We start from the raw sequence: 19296 nt of genomic DNA on the forward strand, positions 1-19296 counted from the left end.
TGGTAGTGAATAACGCAATATCATCAGCAAATAGTAGCATAAATATGGATAGCAAGCGTAAGTCTTTTTCCGTAAGGTTGTAAAATCTATACAATCATTAATGTCATTTATAAATAATATAAACAATAATGGAGACAAGGGTTCGCCCTGCTTAACACCAAGGGTAACATTAAACATTTCAGAATATGACATACAAGCAGAGTCTTTAATACAAGACTTAACATTGAGATAAATGGCTTGAATCATTTTAAGCATTTTGCAACTCATACCAGATTTCAAAAGTTTAATCCAAAGCGCTTCATGTATGACAGTATCAAACGCCTTTTCGTAGTCTATAAAGGCACAATACAACTTGGATTTATTATTAATAACATTCTGAATAATAGTATGTAATATAAAAATACAATCAGTTGTGCTACGGCTATCTCTAAACCCAAATTGAGATGAGTTTAATATATGTTCACGTTCACACCACTTGTTTATTCTATTCCGTAAGGTAATTGAAAATATTTTAGCAATAATATTTATTAAAGTTATACCTCTATAGTTAGCAGCACAAGATCGATCACCTTTCTTAAAGATAGGAACTATGACGCCTTTACACCAAGCCTCAGGATAAATTCCTTTGTCAAAGATAAAATTAAAAATCTTAACAAGATAGGGAGAAATAAAATCCTTAGAATCAACGAAAAAATCAGCAACATTATTTTGCATATCAGGACTTTTATGTCTTTTTAAATTTGAAATAGTTTTTAAAATTTCTGTGATCGTAGAAGGGCAGTCTAAATCATCAACATTTATTGGTTCCTCTCTGGTTAAAAAATCGCCGTTGTCGAATGAGCTGAAGTGTGGAGTATTTGATATATCCTTAAAATGTTTGATAAAATCATCAATATTGACATCGTGACTACTAGAAATAGGTTTAGCCTTATATTTGTTTATATATTTCCAGAACTTTCTGGGGCTAGACTTACTAAGAGTACATAATGTTTTACGTTCCTTAGTATAAAAAACACGCTTTGCTTTGCGTTTAACATCACAAAAGCTAGCTCTAGCATTTAAAAAAGCTAAACGATTTTCATTCGTAGGTGAATCTTTAAGTACCCTTTTGCAACGATAAAATATATTTTTATGATCTTTGCAAGTTACATCAAACCACAATGATTTTCTAGTGTTGCATTTAGGTAGAGGGTTTACATTAAAAGACTTTCCATTCAGCTGAAAAGATATATCATAAATAAGATCACACAGTTTATTTATACATACATCAAAGTCCACATTGTCATGTAATAAATTATTGGTAATTTCATCAAATAATTGTTTTTTACCATCTAACGCATGTTGTAATACATTGGCATCGCAGGTATCCCAAATAATCTTATCATAAGTAGAATTCAAGTTTGTATCATTATAAAGAGTATTACAATTCAAAGAAAAATCAATCGGGCAATGGTCGGAAAACTCTGTAGCGTCTAGAACTTTAAAACTATCTAAGCAAGTAAATAAATTGTAATTTACTTTCACATAGTCAACAACACTAGAAGCAAATGTGTTTCTAATAAGGTTATGACATGTAAAATGACCTGGCTCTAATCTACCATTAACGATAAATATACTATTTTCTTTACAAAGTGATAATAATTTGTTACCAAAAGAATTAGCCTGGTCATCGAAAGACGAGCGTGGCGGTAGTACGTCAAGCGGAACATCGTACTCCGGCATATCAACATATCGATTAAGATTAATATTCTCAATTATATCTGATCGTCGACCTACCCTTGAATTAAGATCACCAGTTAACATTATATCACCCAACTGACTATAACATCTTATATCGACAGCAAGTTGTTCATAGAAATCAAATTCAAATAAAAGAGAGTTTTCGTTCGTATAAACATTTGAATCAGTTGGTGGTATATAGCATGCACAGACAAATATATCATTATCCGTCCCAAAAAAAGTCTTTTTGAGTTTAAACCATATAATACCTTTGTTATTTAGTTTAACAAGTTCTATTCCCTTCGAATATGATTTCTTGTAATAAATAATAACCCCACCACTATTACGTTTAGCCTTTCGATTGCATTTTGGACGAGGACATGAAAAGCTTTCAAAATTCTCTAAGTTGAGATTGGTAGTTTTAGAAGACCAAGTTTCTGAAAATATTAACACATCATAAGAGTATATAAAGTTTAGAAAATCTGCATCATTTAATTTTGAAATTAAACCCTGAACATTCCAAGATAAAAAGTGAAGCTGCTTCTGTTCATTTTCCTAGCTGGGGCGTGGCTGTCCTTGACCATCCTGGCTGCCGGTGTCTCCGCGGCGCTGGTACCGGGGACCGCGCGGGGGGAGCGCCGGTGTAGGCCCTGGTGGTGGGTGGTCGTGGGTATACCGTACCCTATCGATGTACAGGACGTCATTCGAAAGCGATGCCTGTTTACCTGCTTGGCGGGCCTGTACTAGATATGGCACAAGCTTTCTGCGGCGGTCCTGAATGACCTTGGGATATTGGTCACTGACACGGTACACACTGTCCCGAAGATATTCCCGTGCCTTGTTTTTAATGTCAATTTTATCACCGAAATAGTTAAACTTGACAACTATAGGTCGCTTTTTCCCATGTTCGAAATGACCAATGCGATGAGCGCGATCAATTTTTATTTTGCTTTTAGAGTCCTCGATTTTTAGGTCATCTTCACAAAACTGGATAATTTTGTTCAAACAATTTTCAGATTTGCGATCCTCGAACGTTTTTTCTTCTTCAAAATTGAAAAAAAGCAAATTATCGCGCATTGATCGTGACTGAAGATCTAATATATTCTCTGATAGGCTCGAGTTTTCATTATTCAGGGTTTTAATACTGTTTAATAGTTCTGTGTGGTTACGTTTGATTTCATCGCATGTTTCGCTATCAAACGCACGGCTCTGCTCAAACTCGGCTAACTTTTTGTCAGCTTCAGAAATTTTTATTTCTAGTGAGGCAACCTTAACTTCTACTAAAGTAACTTTGCCTGAAACAGCCTTGACATCAGTTTCAATTTTGTTCAGTTTTGATTGTATGTTCTTCTGACAGTTTTCAATGGAGCATAGTTTTGACATTATTGCATTGTATTGCTCGTTGTCCTTCGCAGGCGTGGTTTGGGTAAGCTGCGTACCGACTGGGGAGTAGTTCATCATGTTATTTTGAGGAGTACCGGGCGGGGGGCTAAAGTACTGGTATCCATGGAGAGGCGTTTGCTGTTGTGCAAGGAACTGTAGATGCGGGGGTATATACGCACCCGCCATGGGCGATGTGGAACCCTGGGGGATGGGAGGGGGCGGCGGTGTAGACGTCTTCGGGTCATTTTGCGTAGATGACCCGGGGGCCGTAGTAGCGTCCATTATGTGCAATTTGTCGGGCTGATCACTCGCCGAATTTGGAGATGCCTCTTCCTTTGTTCGCTTAACACCACTTTTCTTCTTAGTCATGGTCCGTAAATAATACCCATTTACAATAACTGAGCGTAACAGCCTAATATAGTTCTGATATGGATATAATGATCAGCAATTACATGGACCGATCGTATAGAGATTGTTGCACACCTGTACTGTACCGTAATCCAATCAAGCAAACAATGACACAAATAACATTTGACAAGTGTTCACGAAATAATGGCGTGCTGTTCAAACTTATATCGCGAAAACAGAAGATATTCTTTCAAATTTAGGTGAAAAATCCAAAATTAAAGTCAAAATTTTGAATTAAAAGTCTTAAAAAAGCTCAGTCCTTCAAGATAATCAACTATTGCATTCATAAGTCCAAAATTAGCGGGAAACAACACACGAAAGCACTTGTAAATCCATCTTCTTTCAGGAGCATTAGAATATACGTCCGCTGTGTACTTGACCAAAATATAATCATCAATGATAATGGACTCTTTGGCTAGAACATTATCACAGATTTGTTGAAATTGAAATGCTGGATTTTTCCTAAAAACCGATCACGACTTAAAAACTAGTATTGTATACAAAAAAACACCAGATTTCATAGGCAAAATTGGCGGGATGCAACAGAAAATTGCATGATATGGAAAGTTAAAAAAAAATCCCGACCTACCGACCATATTTTTTTTCGCCATGTTACCAGAAACACAGGTATTTTTTTTTTGCCTAAACGGCTTGAGCGACGATTCGGCTACTCGCTCGCCCGCGCTCCCGCAAAACTCCTCATTAAGCTAATTTCATGCTAGAGAAGTACAGAAGGGAGAAAATCGCATTAAATTAAAATTAATTAGGTACTGTATATCTGAGTTCCCTACCCTGTAATACCTTAGTTTTCTAATTATTTCACAATCTTATTTCAATGAGGTCAAACCCAGAACTGCCAGGAGTTTTCCAGTTTATAGGAGTTTTCCCTTTCATATCCGTGTTTGATAAGTGTGTTAACTGTTAATAAACACAAAATGTTACACACTATTACTTTTCACTAAACATGAACTTATTGTGTAAATAAAACATTATTCCATGTATGTTTCATGAATATATTTTCATTGAAATCTGGTACATTCTTGTATGATTTTCAACTCCACATGGACTAAGCTGATATTTTTTGGTCTATTACATAAGTCTTTAACTAGCGTCCAAGCCTAAAAATAAAGAAGCATGAACCAACATTACAACTATAGGCACAATTCAGTTTCATGTATTCATTGAACGTTGAGAACAAAATTCTGCATTGCAAATACGCTTGATGAGATGGAAACGGACGTTCTACAAACACATGTTAGTAATGGGCAGAAAGCAAAGGAATGATCCAATGAATGACCCTAGCATATTGTCTTCTTAATTTACTTACATATATATACAATCTGTCATTGTGCTAATTGAAATATTTCATTAAACTGTACTTTTTTCCGCGTTGGCCACAAGAAAAGCGACTTTTCTGGTGAACTGGTTGACAATGAAAATAAAACTTTCGAGATTGTAAGATCCATATGTTCAATCATCTCATTTGTAACACACTGGGCTTTGCACAATTGTCCACTTTTGACAACCAAGTATTTCTTAAGTCTTAATGAACATTTATTGTTTTAGAATTTTTTTTTGGTCTTTTGTTTTGATTGATTGCCTTTTTAAATCCTTGTTTTATCTTTATTGCCCCAGATATCTCTATGGAACTGATGCCTGTGACAGTGGTTGGCAGCTTTTTCCAATCTTGAATAATCCTTGGATGGGAGTACTTATAAACAGTGTCTTCTGCCGAAAGTCGAAAAAATATGTTGCCTACTCGTGTCTGCCGTCATTGGGAATTATATCAGTGTTGCAGTGAATTATCTCCCAGGCATGTTTATATTTTGTACAGCATGGAATGACAGTGCTGTCTACGTTTATTAAATTAGGCCAACATTTTTTTTATAATTTGGTTTACGGGAAATTTTTCAAAAAAAAATGTAGTCGGGTGGGGGGTATAAAGAAATAAAAATAAAAATAAATGTTAAAATTTTCTCAAGTCGACCAAAGTAAGGCTAGAACTGTTTTCTTTTCGTTTTACAACCGTTGTATATTTTTTTGCACCTTAATATTACTTTTGAACTAAAATGACACTATTCTAAACTGAAAATAAGTTGATTTAAGTAATTGTATTCTCTTTTAAATACTTAGATATGTAAAAAAAATTGTGTCTACATTTATTTTTTTCATTAATGAAAATAACTTGTTGTTTAAGTCTGTTGTTTTCATATGATGTGATCTGTTTTACATTTCTCTTTGTAATACACTATAACGACATTGCATGTCACAGTTTGCGCGTAACAGATCTATGTTGTGAATGTTTACTCTATCTGTTCTCTTTCCAACTATAACATTCTAGTTCAAACTCACCACACACAAAAAAATAATTACGGTGTTTCTTTACACCTGTGATTGTGTCACATATTAAAATACACTTAAAAATTCAGAGCTTCAAGCAAAAATACTAAAACTAGAACACATTAAGGCATTTAAACCATGACTAAATAATGTCTCTATTAAAACTAGAACACATTAAGGCATTTAAACCATGACTAAAGAATGTCTCTATTAAAACTAGAACACATTAAGGCATTTAAACCATGACTAAAGAATGTCTCTATTAAAACTAGAACACATTAAGGCATTTAAACCATGACTAAAGAATGTCTCTATTAAAACTAGAACACATTAAGGCATTATAACCATGACTAAATAATGTCTCTATTAAAACTAGAACACATTAAGGCATTTAAACCATGACTTAAGAATGTCTCTATTAAAACTAGAACACATTAAGGCATTTAAACCATGACTAAATAATGTCTCTATTAAAACTAGAACACATTAAGGCATTTAAACCATGACTTAATAATGTCTCTATTAAAACTAGAACACATTAAGGCATTTAAACCATGACTTAATAATGTCTCTATTAAAACTAGAACACATTAAGGCATTTAAACCATGACTTAATAATGTCTCTATTAAAACTAGAACACATTAAGGCATTTAAACCATGACTAAAGAATGTCTCTATTAAAACTAGAACACATTAAGGCATTTAAACCATGACTAAAGAATGTCTCTATTAAAACTAGAACACATTAAGGCATTTAAACCATGACTAAAGAATGTCTCTATTAAAACTAGAACACATTAAGGCATTTAAACCATGACTAAAGAATGTCTCTATTAAAACTAGAACACATTAAGGCATTTAAACCATGACTAAAGAATGTCTCTATTAAAACTAGAACACATTAAGGCATTTAAACCATGACTTAATAATGTCTCTATTAAAACTAGAACACATTAAGGCATTTAAACCATGACTAAATAATGTCTCTATTAAAACTAGAACACATTAAGGCATTTAAACCATGACTTAATAATGTCTCTATTAAAACTAGAACACATTAAGGCATTTAAACCATGACTAAAGAATGTCTCTATTAAAACTAGAACACATTAAGGCATTTAAACCATGACTAAAGAATGTCTCTATTAAAACTAGAACACATTAAGGCATTTAAACCATGACTAAAGAATGTCTCTATTAAAACTAGAACACATTAAGGCATTTAAACCATGACTTAATAATGTCTCTATTAAAACTAGAACACATTAAGGCATTTAAACCATGACTAAAGAATGTCTCTATTAAAACTAGAACACATTAAGGCATTTAAACCATGACTAAAGAATGTCTCTATTAAAACTAGAACACATTAAGGCATTTAAACCATGACTAAAGAATGTCTCTATTAAAACTAGAACACATTAAGGCATTTAAACCATGACTAAAGAATGTCTCTATTAAAACTAGAACACATTAAGGCATTTAAACCATGACTAAAGAATGTCTCTATTAAAACTAGAACACATTAAGGCATTTAAACCATGACTAAATAATGTCTCTATTAAAACTAGAACACATTAAGGCATTTAAACCATGACTAAAGAATGTCTCTATTAAAACTAGAACACATTAAGGCATTTAAACCATGACTAAAGAATGTCTCTATTAAAACTAGAACACATTAAGGCATTTAAACCATGACTTAATAATGTCTCTATTAAAACTAGAACACATTAAGGCATTTAAACCATGACTAAAGAATGTCTCTATTAAAACTAGAACACATTAAGGCATTTAAACCATGACTTAATAATGTCTCTATTAAAACTAGAACACATTAAGGCATTTAAACCATGACTTAATAATGTCTCTATTAAAACTAGAACACATTAAGGCATTTAAACCATGACTTAATAATGTCTCTATTAAAACTAGAACACATTAAGGCATTTAAACCATGACTAAATAATGTCTCTATTAAAACTAGAACACATTAAGGCATTTAAACCATGACTTAATAATGTCTCTATTAAAACTAGAACACATTAAGGCATTTAAACCATGACTTAATAATGTCTCTATTAAAACTAGAACACATTAAGGCATTTAAACCATGACTAAATAATGTCTCTATTAAAACTAGAACACATTAAGGCATTTAAACCATGACTTAATAATGTCTCTATTAAAACTAGAACATATTAAGGCATTATAAACATGACTAGATAATGTGTTTTCAAGAACTAGAAAACAGCTTCCAAACATAACGACAAAATGTCACTATTAGAAATAAGACATTCTATACAACAATTTTAACAATGTCACTGCTATGACTAAATGAACACATCAGTTTTCACTGTCTCTTTTAAGACTTCAAAACATCTCTTTCTGGTGATATGAACTGTCATTTTTGCACCCTTAATTGTTTTCTTAGCACCTCTGGTCTTGATAGGTTTTGTTTCCCTGCATGTTGCGCATATCGGACATACCATGCTAAAGCGTTCCTTTAAATCTCGCACTCCATCATAATTAAAACTAGAATTATATAATTATTTGAGTCTCGTCCATATACATACTAAAAGTTACATGCAACACATAAAACAAGAATATGGTCATTCTATACAGAAAAACAAGAGACTATTTGACAAATACACAGAACATATTATAACAAAATAAAATACTTGATTGTTATAAAATATGTGACTGATACTGATTGATAATAAAACAACTTTACTTACAAATTAAACATTAATATGCCACACAACCAATTTTCGTCCATCAATGAACATAAGATTGCTTTAAAAGCTCATAGAAAAACTGAAACACCCGAATTAATACTGACAAAAGCTCAAGACACCATCCGTGTCAAGAGCATCACTGTCCCCACAGTAGAAGCAGATATCTTCAAAAATCATTGTTTAACCTGAAAAAAGCAAACATTTTCATTTGTAACCTTCATTAACTAGGTTCGTTATACAGGCTCGAATAATGCACTTGTGGAGTAAACTAAGTTGCCAGTCATTTTGAATTATCAGGCTGCCACTAAAAAGATGCTTTGCCAACAATCATTGTTTTATAACTCATAAAAATAAACTGGGTACTGAGAGAGGCTTGTATTCAAGTAGATGATTTTCAGGCTAGATGAGGTGAATGTCCAACCTGCATATAAGATGCCTCTATTATAGTGCTGCATTACAAGCCGTCCTTGACAATGATATGATACCTGTAAATCCTTGCGTGGAAGAGCGGATCCCTGATATATAAAGAAGCTCTTCCTCAACGCTGGTGACCGACTGAGCCTCCGATGACGTCAATTTTTCTGTACACAATCATACGTTTACCACACTCCTGGCACATAATGAACGCTCTGGCCTAAGCTGAAATAGCATTTAAAGATTATCATAAAATGTAAATGAAAAATAAAACTTGAATCTGTATTGTCCTTTATAGATAGTTGCACAAAAAGTTTATGTAGAATATCTTAAACCAGTCTACAGCTAGAAGCGCTGGTCAGCTGTACCACTAGTAGCAGTGCACTGGTCAGCTCTACCATTAGTAACAGAGCATTGGTCAGCTGTTCCACTAGTAACAAAGCACTTGTCAGCTGTACCATTAGAAGCAGTGCACTGGTCAGCTCTACCATTAGTAACAGAGCACTGGTCAGCTGTACCACTAGTAACAGAGCACTGGTCAGCTCTACCATTAGTAACAGAGCACTGGTCAGCTCTACCACTAGTAACAGAGCATTGGTCAACTGTACCATTAGTAACAGAGCACTGGTCAGCTGTACCACTAGAAGCAGTGCACTGGTCAGCTGTACCATTAGTAACAGAGCACTGGTCAGCTGTACCACTAGTAACAGAGCACTGGTCAGCTGTACCACTAGTAGCAGTGCACTGGTCAGCTGTACCATTAGTAACAGAGCACTGGTCATCTCTACCACTAGTAACAGAGCACTGGTCAGCTGTACCACTAGTAACAGAGCACTTGTCAGCTGTACCATTAGTAGCAGTGCACTGGTCAGCTGTACCATTAGTAACAGAGCACTGGTCAGCTGTACCACTAGTAGCAGTGCACTGGTCAGCTGTACCATTAGTAACAGAGCACTGGTCAGCTCTTCCACTAGTAATAAAACACTGGTCAGCTGTACCACTAGTAGCAGTGCACTGGTCAGTATGTCATGGTGGACAGTTATGATCATTAGATTCGTAGATAAGACGTCCGTTATCGGTCAGTTAAATTGGGATGTTAACAACAGAAAAGAGCCAGGCGGAAACGCCTTTATTTGTATTATTCGGGAACTTCGCGTGTCGTAACTTTGTGTTTTAGACATGTATACGTTGGTTGCGTGGTGTCAACTGTTAATCGCGTTTTTTTAAAAAAAAAAAAAACTTTCTCAGTTGAACACGGTCAAGTTTTCTTTCAATATTGACAAACAATAGCATCCTTAAACTTTAATCATTTAAATGGAACATCCTCTGATCACCTTTGTTTGTCGTACGTCGGTGTGTGCTGCATTCCTTCTACGTTGACCAAATTCTGACTGCGTCCTGTCAGATTTTGAGGACGTAGTGGGAACGTGGCCTAGTGTGATGGGGGCATTACATAGCCATGTAAGATTAACGTTTAGAGTGCAGCACGAACTTTGTCGATTTTCATTACGCCTCGTGTAATGTTTATATTCACGCCTTTTGGAGCAGCAATATTCCGCGAGTTTGAGGGGGACAGGCAGTCTCGGGGGAAGGATGAAACTGGCAGAGTGTCGTGGGGCTGTGTTGGGCGCTGGGGATGGGGCAGAGAAACGATCCCATAACCCATGATTACATGTAAGAGAGGTTGTGCTGTAAGCCTTTGAAAACGTGGTGAGAGTCTTTATATCTTTAAGGTTTACACAACAATTGTGCATGACTATTAATCTACTTTTGAAAGACCTACCCGATCCCGTACATTCACCTGCACCAGGTTAAGGAGTGTACATTGAATTGTAATGCAATAGTCTTGATTATTGTACATAGTAAAATTTCAAACCTGTTCTTTACCTGTGCCTTTAGAAACAAGACACCGTGCAGCTCGTGATCCGTCTGTCCTATTGTGCCATTTCATGTATCGTGACCGAATTCAATGTCATGGGGAAATGCGTATACAAAATGTACCAAATCCGATATCTGAAACAGATACATTAAATTCATGACATTACATTTCCGTGCTTCAGTCTTTTTAGATTATGAATTCGTTTCAAACATATTTAAAGCAAGCAGTCGGATAACAATTGTTTCTCTTTGTTACAGGTTGGCTCTGATTTGCAGCTCGTGGAAATCTGAATAACTAAATTAATGCAATAATTGTCTTATCATTCTCCGAAAAGGTGAATCAAGTATAGTATTTATACTTGCATAAAAAATCGTTTTAATACAATAATAATTTATTACTTTTATTCAATTTCAATAAAACATGACCTTTGTTTTTTTTACAAATTATAAATGCACCCTTTTAGTTTTTATGATGTCTGTTCTTTTTTGTAAAAAACCACGTGTTTACCTGATTTGTTTGTCAAAATAGATGTTTAAGCTGTTTTGTAAACGTATGAAAAGAAATATAACACCCAATCTCTTGAATGCCTTAATGTTTGAGAACAAAGCTGATGTGGGCCCAGAAGAGTCCTAGATTCTCACAGCAACCGCATTCATACATTATGAAAAACACAATCCCATGTGGCCACAGACACGCATCTCACTGCGTGGGAGTCGTCACCCTCGACAGGCTCGCTACTCCCTCCTACACTCGTACAATTATATTTGCGATTAGGGATTGAATATGGGAAAAACATCAAATTCACCATTCAGTCTATTGAAAAATAGTTTGCATAACAATTGCTCGCAAAAATATATATATATAGTTGAATCGATTAAGAAAATGAGAAAACTACAAAATAGCCCAATAGTTAATTGTAAATTGATCCCGCTATTGTTCTCCAGTAGTGTAGAAGCTGTTCAAGTACTGCTTATATAGTGTAATTATATTACCGACGAAAGTAGGTAGACTTAATTATTATGTAAATCAACTGTTTCGAAATCGTTTAAGACACAAAAGGTTTTTCCTAAAGTAACTCCGCTACATTGGAACGGAGACAATGTCTATAGGTAGTCAACCCAGCCAATCCTCCCGTTCCATAATTTATTATTCGAGATTTAATCATGGTCATATGCGGGATTGCTATTTAAAGGCACATAGAATGCTTATATGTAGCGTATCTGATACATTATTTCAACTGAATTCTATCATTTTAACTTAAGAGAGGTGTTGCAATGTAAAGCTTTGAATGAATAGATGAATCATGTTCATATTTGAGTTTAAGCTGGTTACTATTTACTTGAACTCGAAAACAGTTTGATTTGTTTTTAGCGATTCGTTATCTGCTTACTATATTGTGTTTGCGTGAAAAAGTTTCTCGTATTAACTGAAAACTGATTTAATCCTATCAATATATCGGGAAGGTCAGGGTTTTGATCGATTGGTCTTTAAGTTTAAAATTTCAATTTACAAAAAGAACTATTCATTATACAGGTGACTGTTGAAATGAGCTTTGGCTATCGGATATTAAAGTCTTTCTCAAGGACAACTGGAAGAAACCGTTCCGGAAATGACGTCAAGCAGGCGGTAAACGCTGGCGTCTGCACATTGCCGCCGTCGCGCCTGCACGAGTACAACGGCAGCAATGATGGCCGACTCCGCATGCATCCCGTGCCGCTGAGCGCTTCTTCCCGGGGCACGCTGCACATTTATTTCAGTAATTTACACCTCCGCGACGGCGCATTGAGTTACGTAAAGCTACCGTTTGTGAATAGAAAATTTGTGGTTCTGAATTCTGCGGAGCTTGCTAGGACCGTGTTGTCTATGAGGAGTACAGACGGGCGGCTGGGCCTGTTCCTGCAGGATCACGTGCTAGAGAATAAGGGTTTCTCTTTCCAGGACCTCGGTGAACGCGAGGATCGACACAAGCGCTTTTTGAAAACCTTTCTTTGCCAACGTGCGAAAAGTTTAGAGATGTTTCTGAAAGAAGAAACAGGGAAAATATCTGAGCAAGTCTGCCAAACACATATTGACTGTAATTTCGATGTGCAACTACAGCAAATTCTGTGTGCAGTATTTTCAAAACTGGTAAGTGATGCTTTCTTTTTCTTTCTTTTTTAAATATTGATCTAAAACTTTTTTATAAACGACAAAATAGCTGTGAGCGAGCGAGTGTGAGTGAGTGAGTGAGTGAGTGAGTGATAATGATTCATCAATGATGCTAATGCGTTTCCTCAAGTTAATACATGAATATAGATGCTTCGCATACAAATGCTTAAATATCTGATGAAGCTGTTATTATTATATGATAGCAGTTGATACATGATGACAACAAAGAGTCAGACTAATCATTTAAACAACTAGAAAAAACAAACTGTTTTTCTTCTCATACGACTATATTTTCATGCTACGCAATTTAAGATGTGTTTTTGCTAAAACAGTATCGTCATTAAACGAAACAACTGGTTACATACTGCGTATCTGGGTGACATTTATGGTTAAAGTGGCTGACGGTTTTCCACAACAAGGTTTTAAAACGTAAATCGTAGTTTTCGACTATTCATTCCACGCATTTCACCACTCCACGCATTTCACCACTCAACCGTGATTTAATTTATTAAATTCATATGAATGGAATATTTCTTCATTTACTCATAGTTCTATTTTTATTTGTCGGGCGTATAAATATTGTTCGATTATTTGGTCACCCATTCAGCCAAGATAGTACAGAAAACAGGCAGGGCTGTTAATAGATAATCACCCACTTTCAAGATCAAAACATTCGTGCAATTTTATCATTATTTGGTATCCAGGGACATAGTACTTAAGAGAGAATTGTTTAATGACGCGCAGCGAACTTAAACAGTGGCAGTAGCGTCATTCCTCTCGCGATTATCTGGGACGGTCGTGCATAAATAAATACACCGAAAACAAACAGCTTCATATATTGCCTGGTGGCTCAACAATAACATGGCTACATTATTTAATATTGTTCAAAGTTCGTATGAAGTAATGTTTAAATACCGCGGCAGGGCTGTTTTATGGATGTACAGTGGCGGGAGGTCAGCGAGTGCTCTCCCCGGGCCGCGGGGACTCCCTTTCCTTGGTTCATTGCTGGACGTGGACACGTCGAGGTTTCACCACGTGTGTTCACGGTGGAGTAGGCATTACGGGAAGATATTCCAGTTCCGGTTGGCTGGGCAGTCCGTGGTGGTGGTGACGGACGCTGGGCTGCTACGCCGGCTGTTCGCCACCGGTCAAATAAGCCATCACACCAACGACAGGGCTGACAATGTCACTAAACATGTCTTCTACGGAAGAAAACACATCGGCTTTGCGGACTTAGGCGAACGAACTAATGAACTTAGGTCCATTTTACGAAGAAAAGTGCTAAATCGATTAATGTGTGATAGAAACTTTGAAAATACATGCTTTTCAATCATAGACAAATTGGCTCACGGACTAAATCACGAAAGTGTGAACCCAGATACATTGATCAAAGACGTTATACAAGAGTTGAACTCCTTTGTGGTAGGTGCCATACAAATTGCAAATGGTCATTTTGGAAATGGCAATTAACCGTACCAGAAAATAATTGATTTTGATTCATGGCATGATTAGCTATCGTCAATATTTTCTATATTTCGGTATCGGTGTGAAGTATCGGCATATTCTTTTGTGCTTGTGTTTCACAGATTAACAATAATGAAAGGTCACTAATTAGTACACTTCGTTATTATTGTACACTTAAGTGTGTTGCACAAGACTGTCTTGTATTATATCTCAGTTGCCCTTGGCTATAGTCAACAACTCATTAATATTTCAAACATGCTCATCAAAACAATAGTACAAACAGCTAGAGCTCTATAATTTTATTTTCTCTTCACCAGCTTATCGGTGAGGCGCTTCCGGCGGACGACCCGGACAAAGATGCGTTGTGGGAGTTCATCGAGCGTCTGTATGATCTCCTCCAGCCGGCCGTGGACGTGCCTCTGCGGATGTTTCCCTGGCTCCGTTTTCTGCCCTTTAAACACGGCCGCCTTTTCCGTGCCGCAATTGAGTCTCGCGACCGGGTTTCCCGTAAATACTTCGATACGCAAAAGGTGGGTAGGATGATTAGGATGTTTAATTCATTCGAAAGAAAATCAAAATCATAAAAAGTAAATGATTTTTATGACCAAATCAAGCAAAAAATATAACTAGTGTTTTGTTTTGAAACGTGCTCTTACTTGCGATTATATCTATAACTACTATATACAGTACACTAAAAAGTAATCACTTTAAACCTCGGAAATTCATATACAATAATAACGTTTATATATATACATATTATATACTTGTACGTCGTGTTTAGATAAATGAGTCTTTGTTTTAAGGCTTCATACGAAGCGGGACGGGTTCGCGGCCTGGTGGACGTCTGCCTGCAGATCCAGGCAGAAGAGGGTACCACTTCCGGGGACCAAGCCTGGCTGTCGGACGACTACATCCGGGGACTCATGTTCGACACCGTACTTGCAGGTAAATGTTTTTAGTCATTCAATATGCATAAATGCACGTGGTAGTCTAATGAAATAAATGTTTTTCTGTATATGTTTAAACTTAGTGCTATCTGCATGAATAAAGTTTAATAAGTTTTGTTTATTTTTCTCTACGAATCAGATCCGGTTAATTTATCTAAATAACCAATCGAATATTATCGATCCCGCCTTATTTAAACTTGTCTTTGTGCTTCAGGAATGTCCGAAATGATGAAAAGTATGCGAATGCTCATCCTTCTCATGTGTCATTACCCACACGTCCAGTCACGTGTTCACGCAGAAATCAATGACGTCATCGGAACTAGTGCAATGCCATCATCCAATCATCGTATGGAAATGCCGTATACTCAAGCTGTATTACTAGAAATGCTTCGATATGTTAGTCAAACGCCTCTCGCCATTCCTCACAAGTGCAATAAAGACGTGGTTCTGGATGGATTCGTCATAGAGAAAGATTCCGGGGTAAGATACAAGTATTTTCTTATGGTTTGAAGACGTTTTAGTGCATTTTTACGGTATTTAACGCCGAATGCTTGGCTTGCAAATGATAACGTTCATGTATTTATAAACGACATAATTATTGAATAGTTGTCAATCCGCGAACTGCTTTGACCAATGCCTTAAGTTATTATGTTCCTTTTTAAGATTTTCCCAAACATCTTTGGTATTCACCATGACGAAGCTATCTGGGGCGACCCGTGGTGCTTCCGGCCCGAGCGCTTCCTCACACACGATGGCTACTCCCTCCTTCCTGAAGACCACAAACTCAGACAATCGTAAGTAACTTTAAATATTCACACGCTATTGATAGATAGATACTTTTTATTTCTCCATAAATGAAGAAATTAACATATATACAGATGAATACAAAGAATATATACACACATCGATGATATGATATACACGAACATCAAAAGAACAGTATGATATTATATAGATGGACATTACGAACATTTAACATTTCGAGTAATCATTTACAAAAACAACATCTTCCATGGACATATAATTATGTATAGATAGTCAGATGTAGTCTTAATTGACAAATATATTCAGAGTTATCTACTCAAGATGTATTACAGACAATCTCTACTTGGCGCTTTCCACATGTGTAAAATACAAGTGAAGCACATTTGTCCAGATTAGTAATAGCCTAGCAAATATCATAAAGTAAACACTAAGTTTGCCTTAATCAAAACGAAAATTAAGACAGTTTATAGTGAAAACTGTTATTGAAGCTATTTAGTGAGTCGTAAGCTTGACATAACGAGATCACGAGGTTGAACTTGAAAGTGTGCATTTGTACCATTAATCACTTACATATGTTAATTTATTTATTTCAGTCTCATTCCATTTTCCGTCGGGAGACGGCGATGTCCGGGGGAGGATTTTGCCATGACAAGACTTTTTCTGGTGCTTACTTCCTTGATACAGAAGCTTCACTTCCTGCCGCCGAGCAGCGGCGAGCTACCGTCCGCTGACCCGCGCCTCTACAACAACCAGTACCCTCTCTACCTTCCTGTCTTCACTTGCAAGGCTGTCCGGCGGCCGGTCATGGACGCCCAGACAGAGAGCCAGTCATGACCTCCGCCGACGTACTTGCCGACAAAACTATCATCGCACATCCAATGTTTTTGACACGTCGACAGAAACATTCATTAACTATTCATAAAAATTCATGAACAACTGGCTTTTGCTTGTTGGATTATTTATTTATATTTATTGACACTTTCAGTGTTGACATTGTACAAAATAATACATGGCTAAATCTTGCAGACATTTCGCTTTCCTTCTACCTGCAAGCTTTAAAAGCATGTAATAAAAGGGATAATTGGAAAAGTTAAGGAACAGTCCGAGAGGAGCATATGTGAGTACGTGAAAATAGAATGTACGGTTTGCTTCTCGGGTGTTTTCTGCCTCCAAGGACCACACAACCGCAACACAATTACGCATGTAGAATATCTGCAATAAATGTTGGAAAACATATCTGTCTTAAAGTTTCTGTTATACTTCAATGAGGAAGATTTTTGGGGATTCGAACCATCTTTTCATTATAATCAGTCATTTTCGCTCGAATTACTGATCTAATGCCCTCCTTCCTTCGTTACTTACCAACGCACATGGTTACGATTATAGTTTCCGTAAATATCCGAAGAGAGGGTACGGGGTACCCGACCCGAGCGCACGATATATTGTTTTTCCATAACTGAAAAACTAACGATATAAACAAAGGATATAATTTAATTCCAACCAAACCTGAAAATCATTGAATTATTTGACTTACAAGACTATAAAATAAAAAAATATAGATTATATTATCGAAATGACAAAACAATGAGGGATTTATCAACATTGAACGAAGAAAATAGTCATCAGCTACAAACTCTTATAAAAAGAGAAATATTTTACAGTTCTATCCACACCCTATCATGCTTTAATCACTACATTATAGGTATACTTCCGACAACATAAAATATTGTCGCAAATGGTTGTACAGAATATATTTGGTGTTCATTGCCGTATCCAAACTGCTGATTCCTTAGAAAGGTTTTTAGTTTTAAATTCTATTTGAATTTTGATATCGGACATTTTTCGGCATTAGCTTTTAACTTTGTTGGAATATGATAATAAAGCTGCCAATGAATTGAAACGTTATATGAACGTTTCCACAATGGAAATCATGGGACTACCTTAAGCAAATCATATGACAAGTGACAATAACAACATACTGACAAGCACATGCTGGTTTCTATATTGATGCAGGGTATTAATTCTGCTCTCAATTTACAAACAGAAGCCAATATATAGCTTTTAACTACATTTACAGCCTCTTAAAACGGCCTATAATATCACACAAATACTAAAGTAAAATTTCAGTCTAAGTCTTTACCCATTTGACCAAATATGGTGCATGGTATTACTTTTTTTAAATACTTTATGCTTATTGTGCTTAAACCTTTTAATATAGAATGTGTTGATATAAACCTTTGTTAATATTTCAACAAAAACTCATTCTAGAGCAAAAAAAAGTATTGGAGTCATTGCTTAAAAGCAATGAGTTGTACTCATTTACATTCTTTCTGAAGAAAACATATTTTTGGATGGATTCTTGACCAATATCATCATCACATTGTATTAGAGATTGCGCTTTTAGATGTGGTCAAATGAGTTAAGATTGATATTTGACGTCAGTATTTCTATGAGGGACCAGTAGTACAAGGACATCGTTTGAAACAATGTATGCGCCCGACAGGGTACACTGCGCCCGACAGGATACACATGCGGAAAAGAATTGAAAAATATAACCTTTTCAATTATATTTGTTTTGCTCAAGACCACATAATAAGTTTAAGAAAGGGCAATGGGCAATTGTTGATAAAATGCCAAAATCAAAGTTAAGTTTCCATACACTGAACTTATACTCAATCAGAGAATTCCGTATATGAAGTATAAGGTCAATATTTCAAATACTTTTGGAGTTATACTCCGAACAAGAATTAAGTATTAAAATGAAAAAGTTGAGTTATGGTTCACGTGCACTGCACTTCTCATTAAAACGATCTATCTGTATATGAAGTTTAAAATCAATACCTCAAAGATGTCCTAGTAATGTCCCGGGCAAAATTTAGATATAACAAGAACATATTATTAAAGGGAAACAATTCAGTAAAGGGTGTGACGGATCGGACCGTCGGGCAAACGGGCGACTAAATGTTCTCCATTCGGGGAATTGAGATTGTATTGAGTTTGTAGACTAGTTGTATATTAGTGCGATAACATTTTGTAGAACTGAGAGAGTGTTTATGATTGTAAGCTATGACAACATTTACAATAAAACTG

At 35.9% G+C, this 19296-nt stretch overlaps 1 protein-coding gene and 1 long non-coding RNA gene across 4 annotated transcripts; one reads left to right on the forward strand and one right to left on the reverse strand.

Moving 5' to 3' along the window:
* Window positions 1-7966: 7966 nt before the first annotated feature.
* Window positions 7967-11228, reverse strand: LOC128232546 (uncharacterized). Its single transcript, XR_008260546.1, has 3 exons — window positions 10891-11228; window positions 9075-9228; window positions 7967-8774 (listed from the first exon to the last, which is right to left on the reverse strand). It is a non-coding gene; the product is annotated as an uncharacterized LOC128232546 (long non-coding RNA).
* A 939-nt stretch (window positions 11229-12167) lies between these two features.
* On the forward strand, window positions 12168-17442 carry LOC128232545 (vitamin D 25-hydroxylase-like). Of its 3 annotated transcripts, XM_052946173.1 has the most exons (7): window positions 12819-13009; window positions 13954-14452; window positions 14812-15024; window positions 15298-15439; window positions 15656-15921; window positions 16105-16235; window positions 16800-17442. In XM_052946173.1, exons 1-7 carry the CDS (start codon window positions 12966-12968, stop codon window positions 17038-17040), a joined length of 1536 nt encoding a protein of 511 aa, XP_052802133.1. In that variant the 5' UTR covers window positions 12819-12965; the 3' UTR covers window positions 17041-17442. The 3 variants fall into 3 exon arrangements, with proteins under 3 accessions (XP_052802131.1, XP_052802133.1, XP_052802132.1); XM_052946171.1 differs by lacking the exon at window positions 13954-14452 and having other exon boundaries at window positions 12168-13009; XM_052946172.1 differs by lacking the exon at window positions 12819-13009 and having other exon boundaries at window positions 13037-14452.
* Window positions 17443-19296: the final 1854 nt, after the last annotated feature.

Source organism: Mya arenaria, chromosome 4, assembly GCF_026914265.1.
Source record: "Mya arenaria isolate MELC-2E11 chromosome 4, ASM2691426v1".
Classification (NCBI taxonomy): Eukaryota; Metazoa; Mollusca; class Bivalvia; order Myida; family Myidae; genus Mya; species Mya arenaria.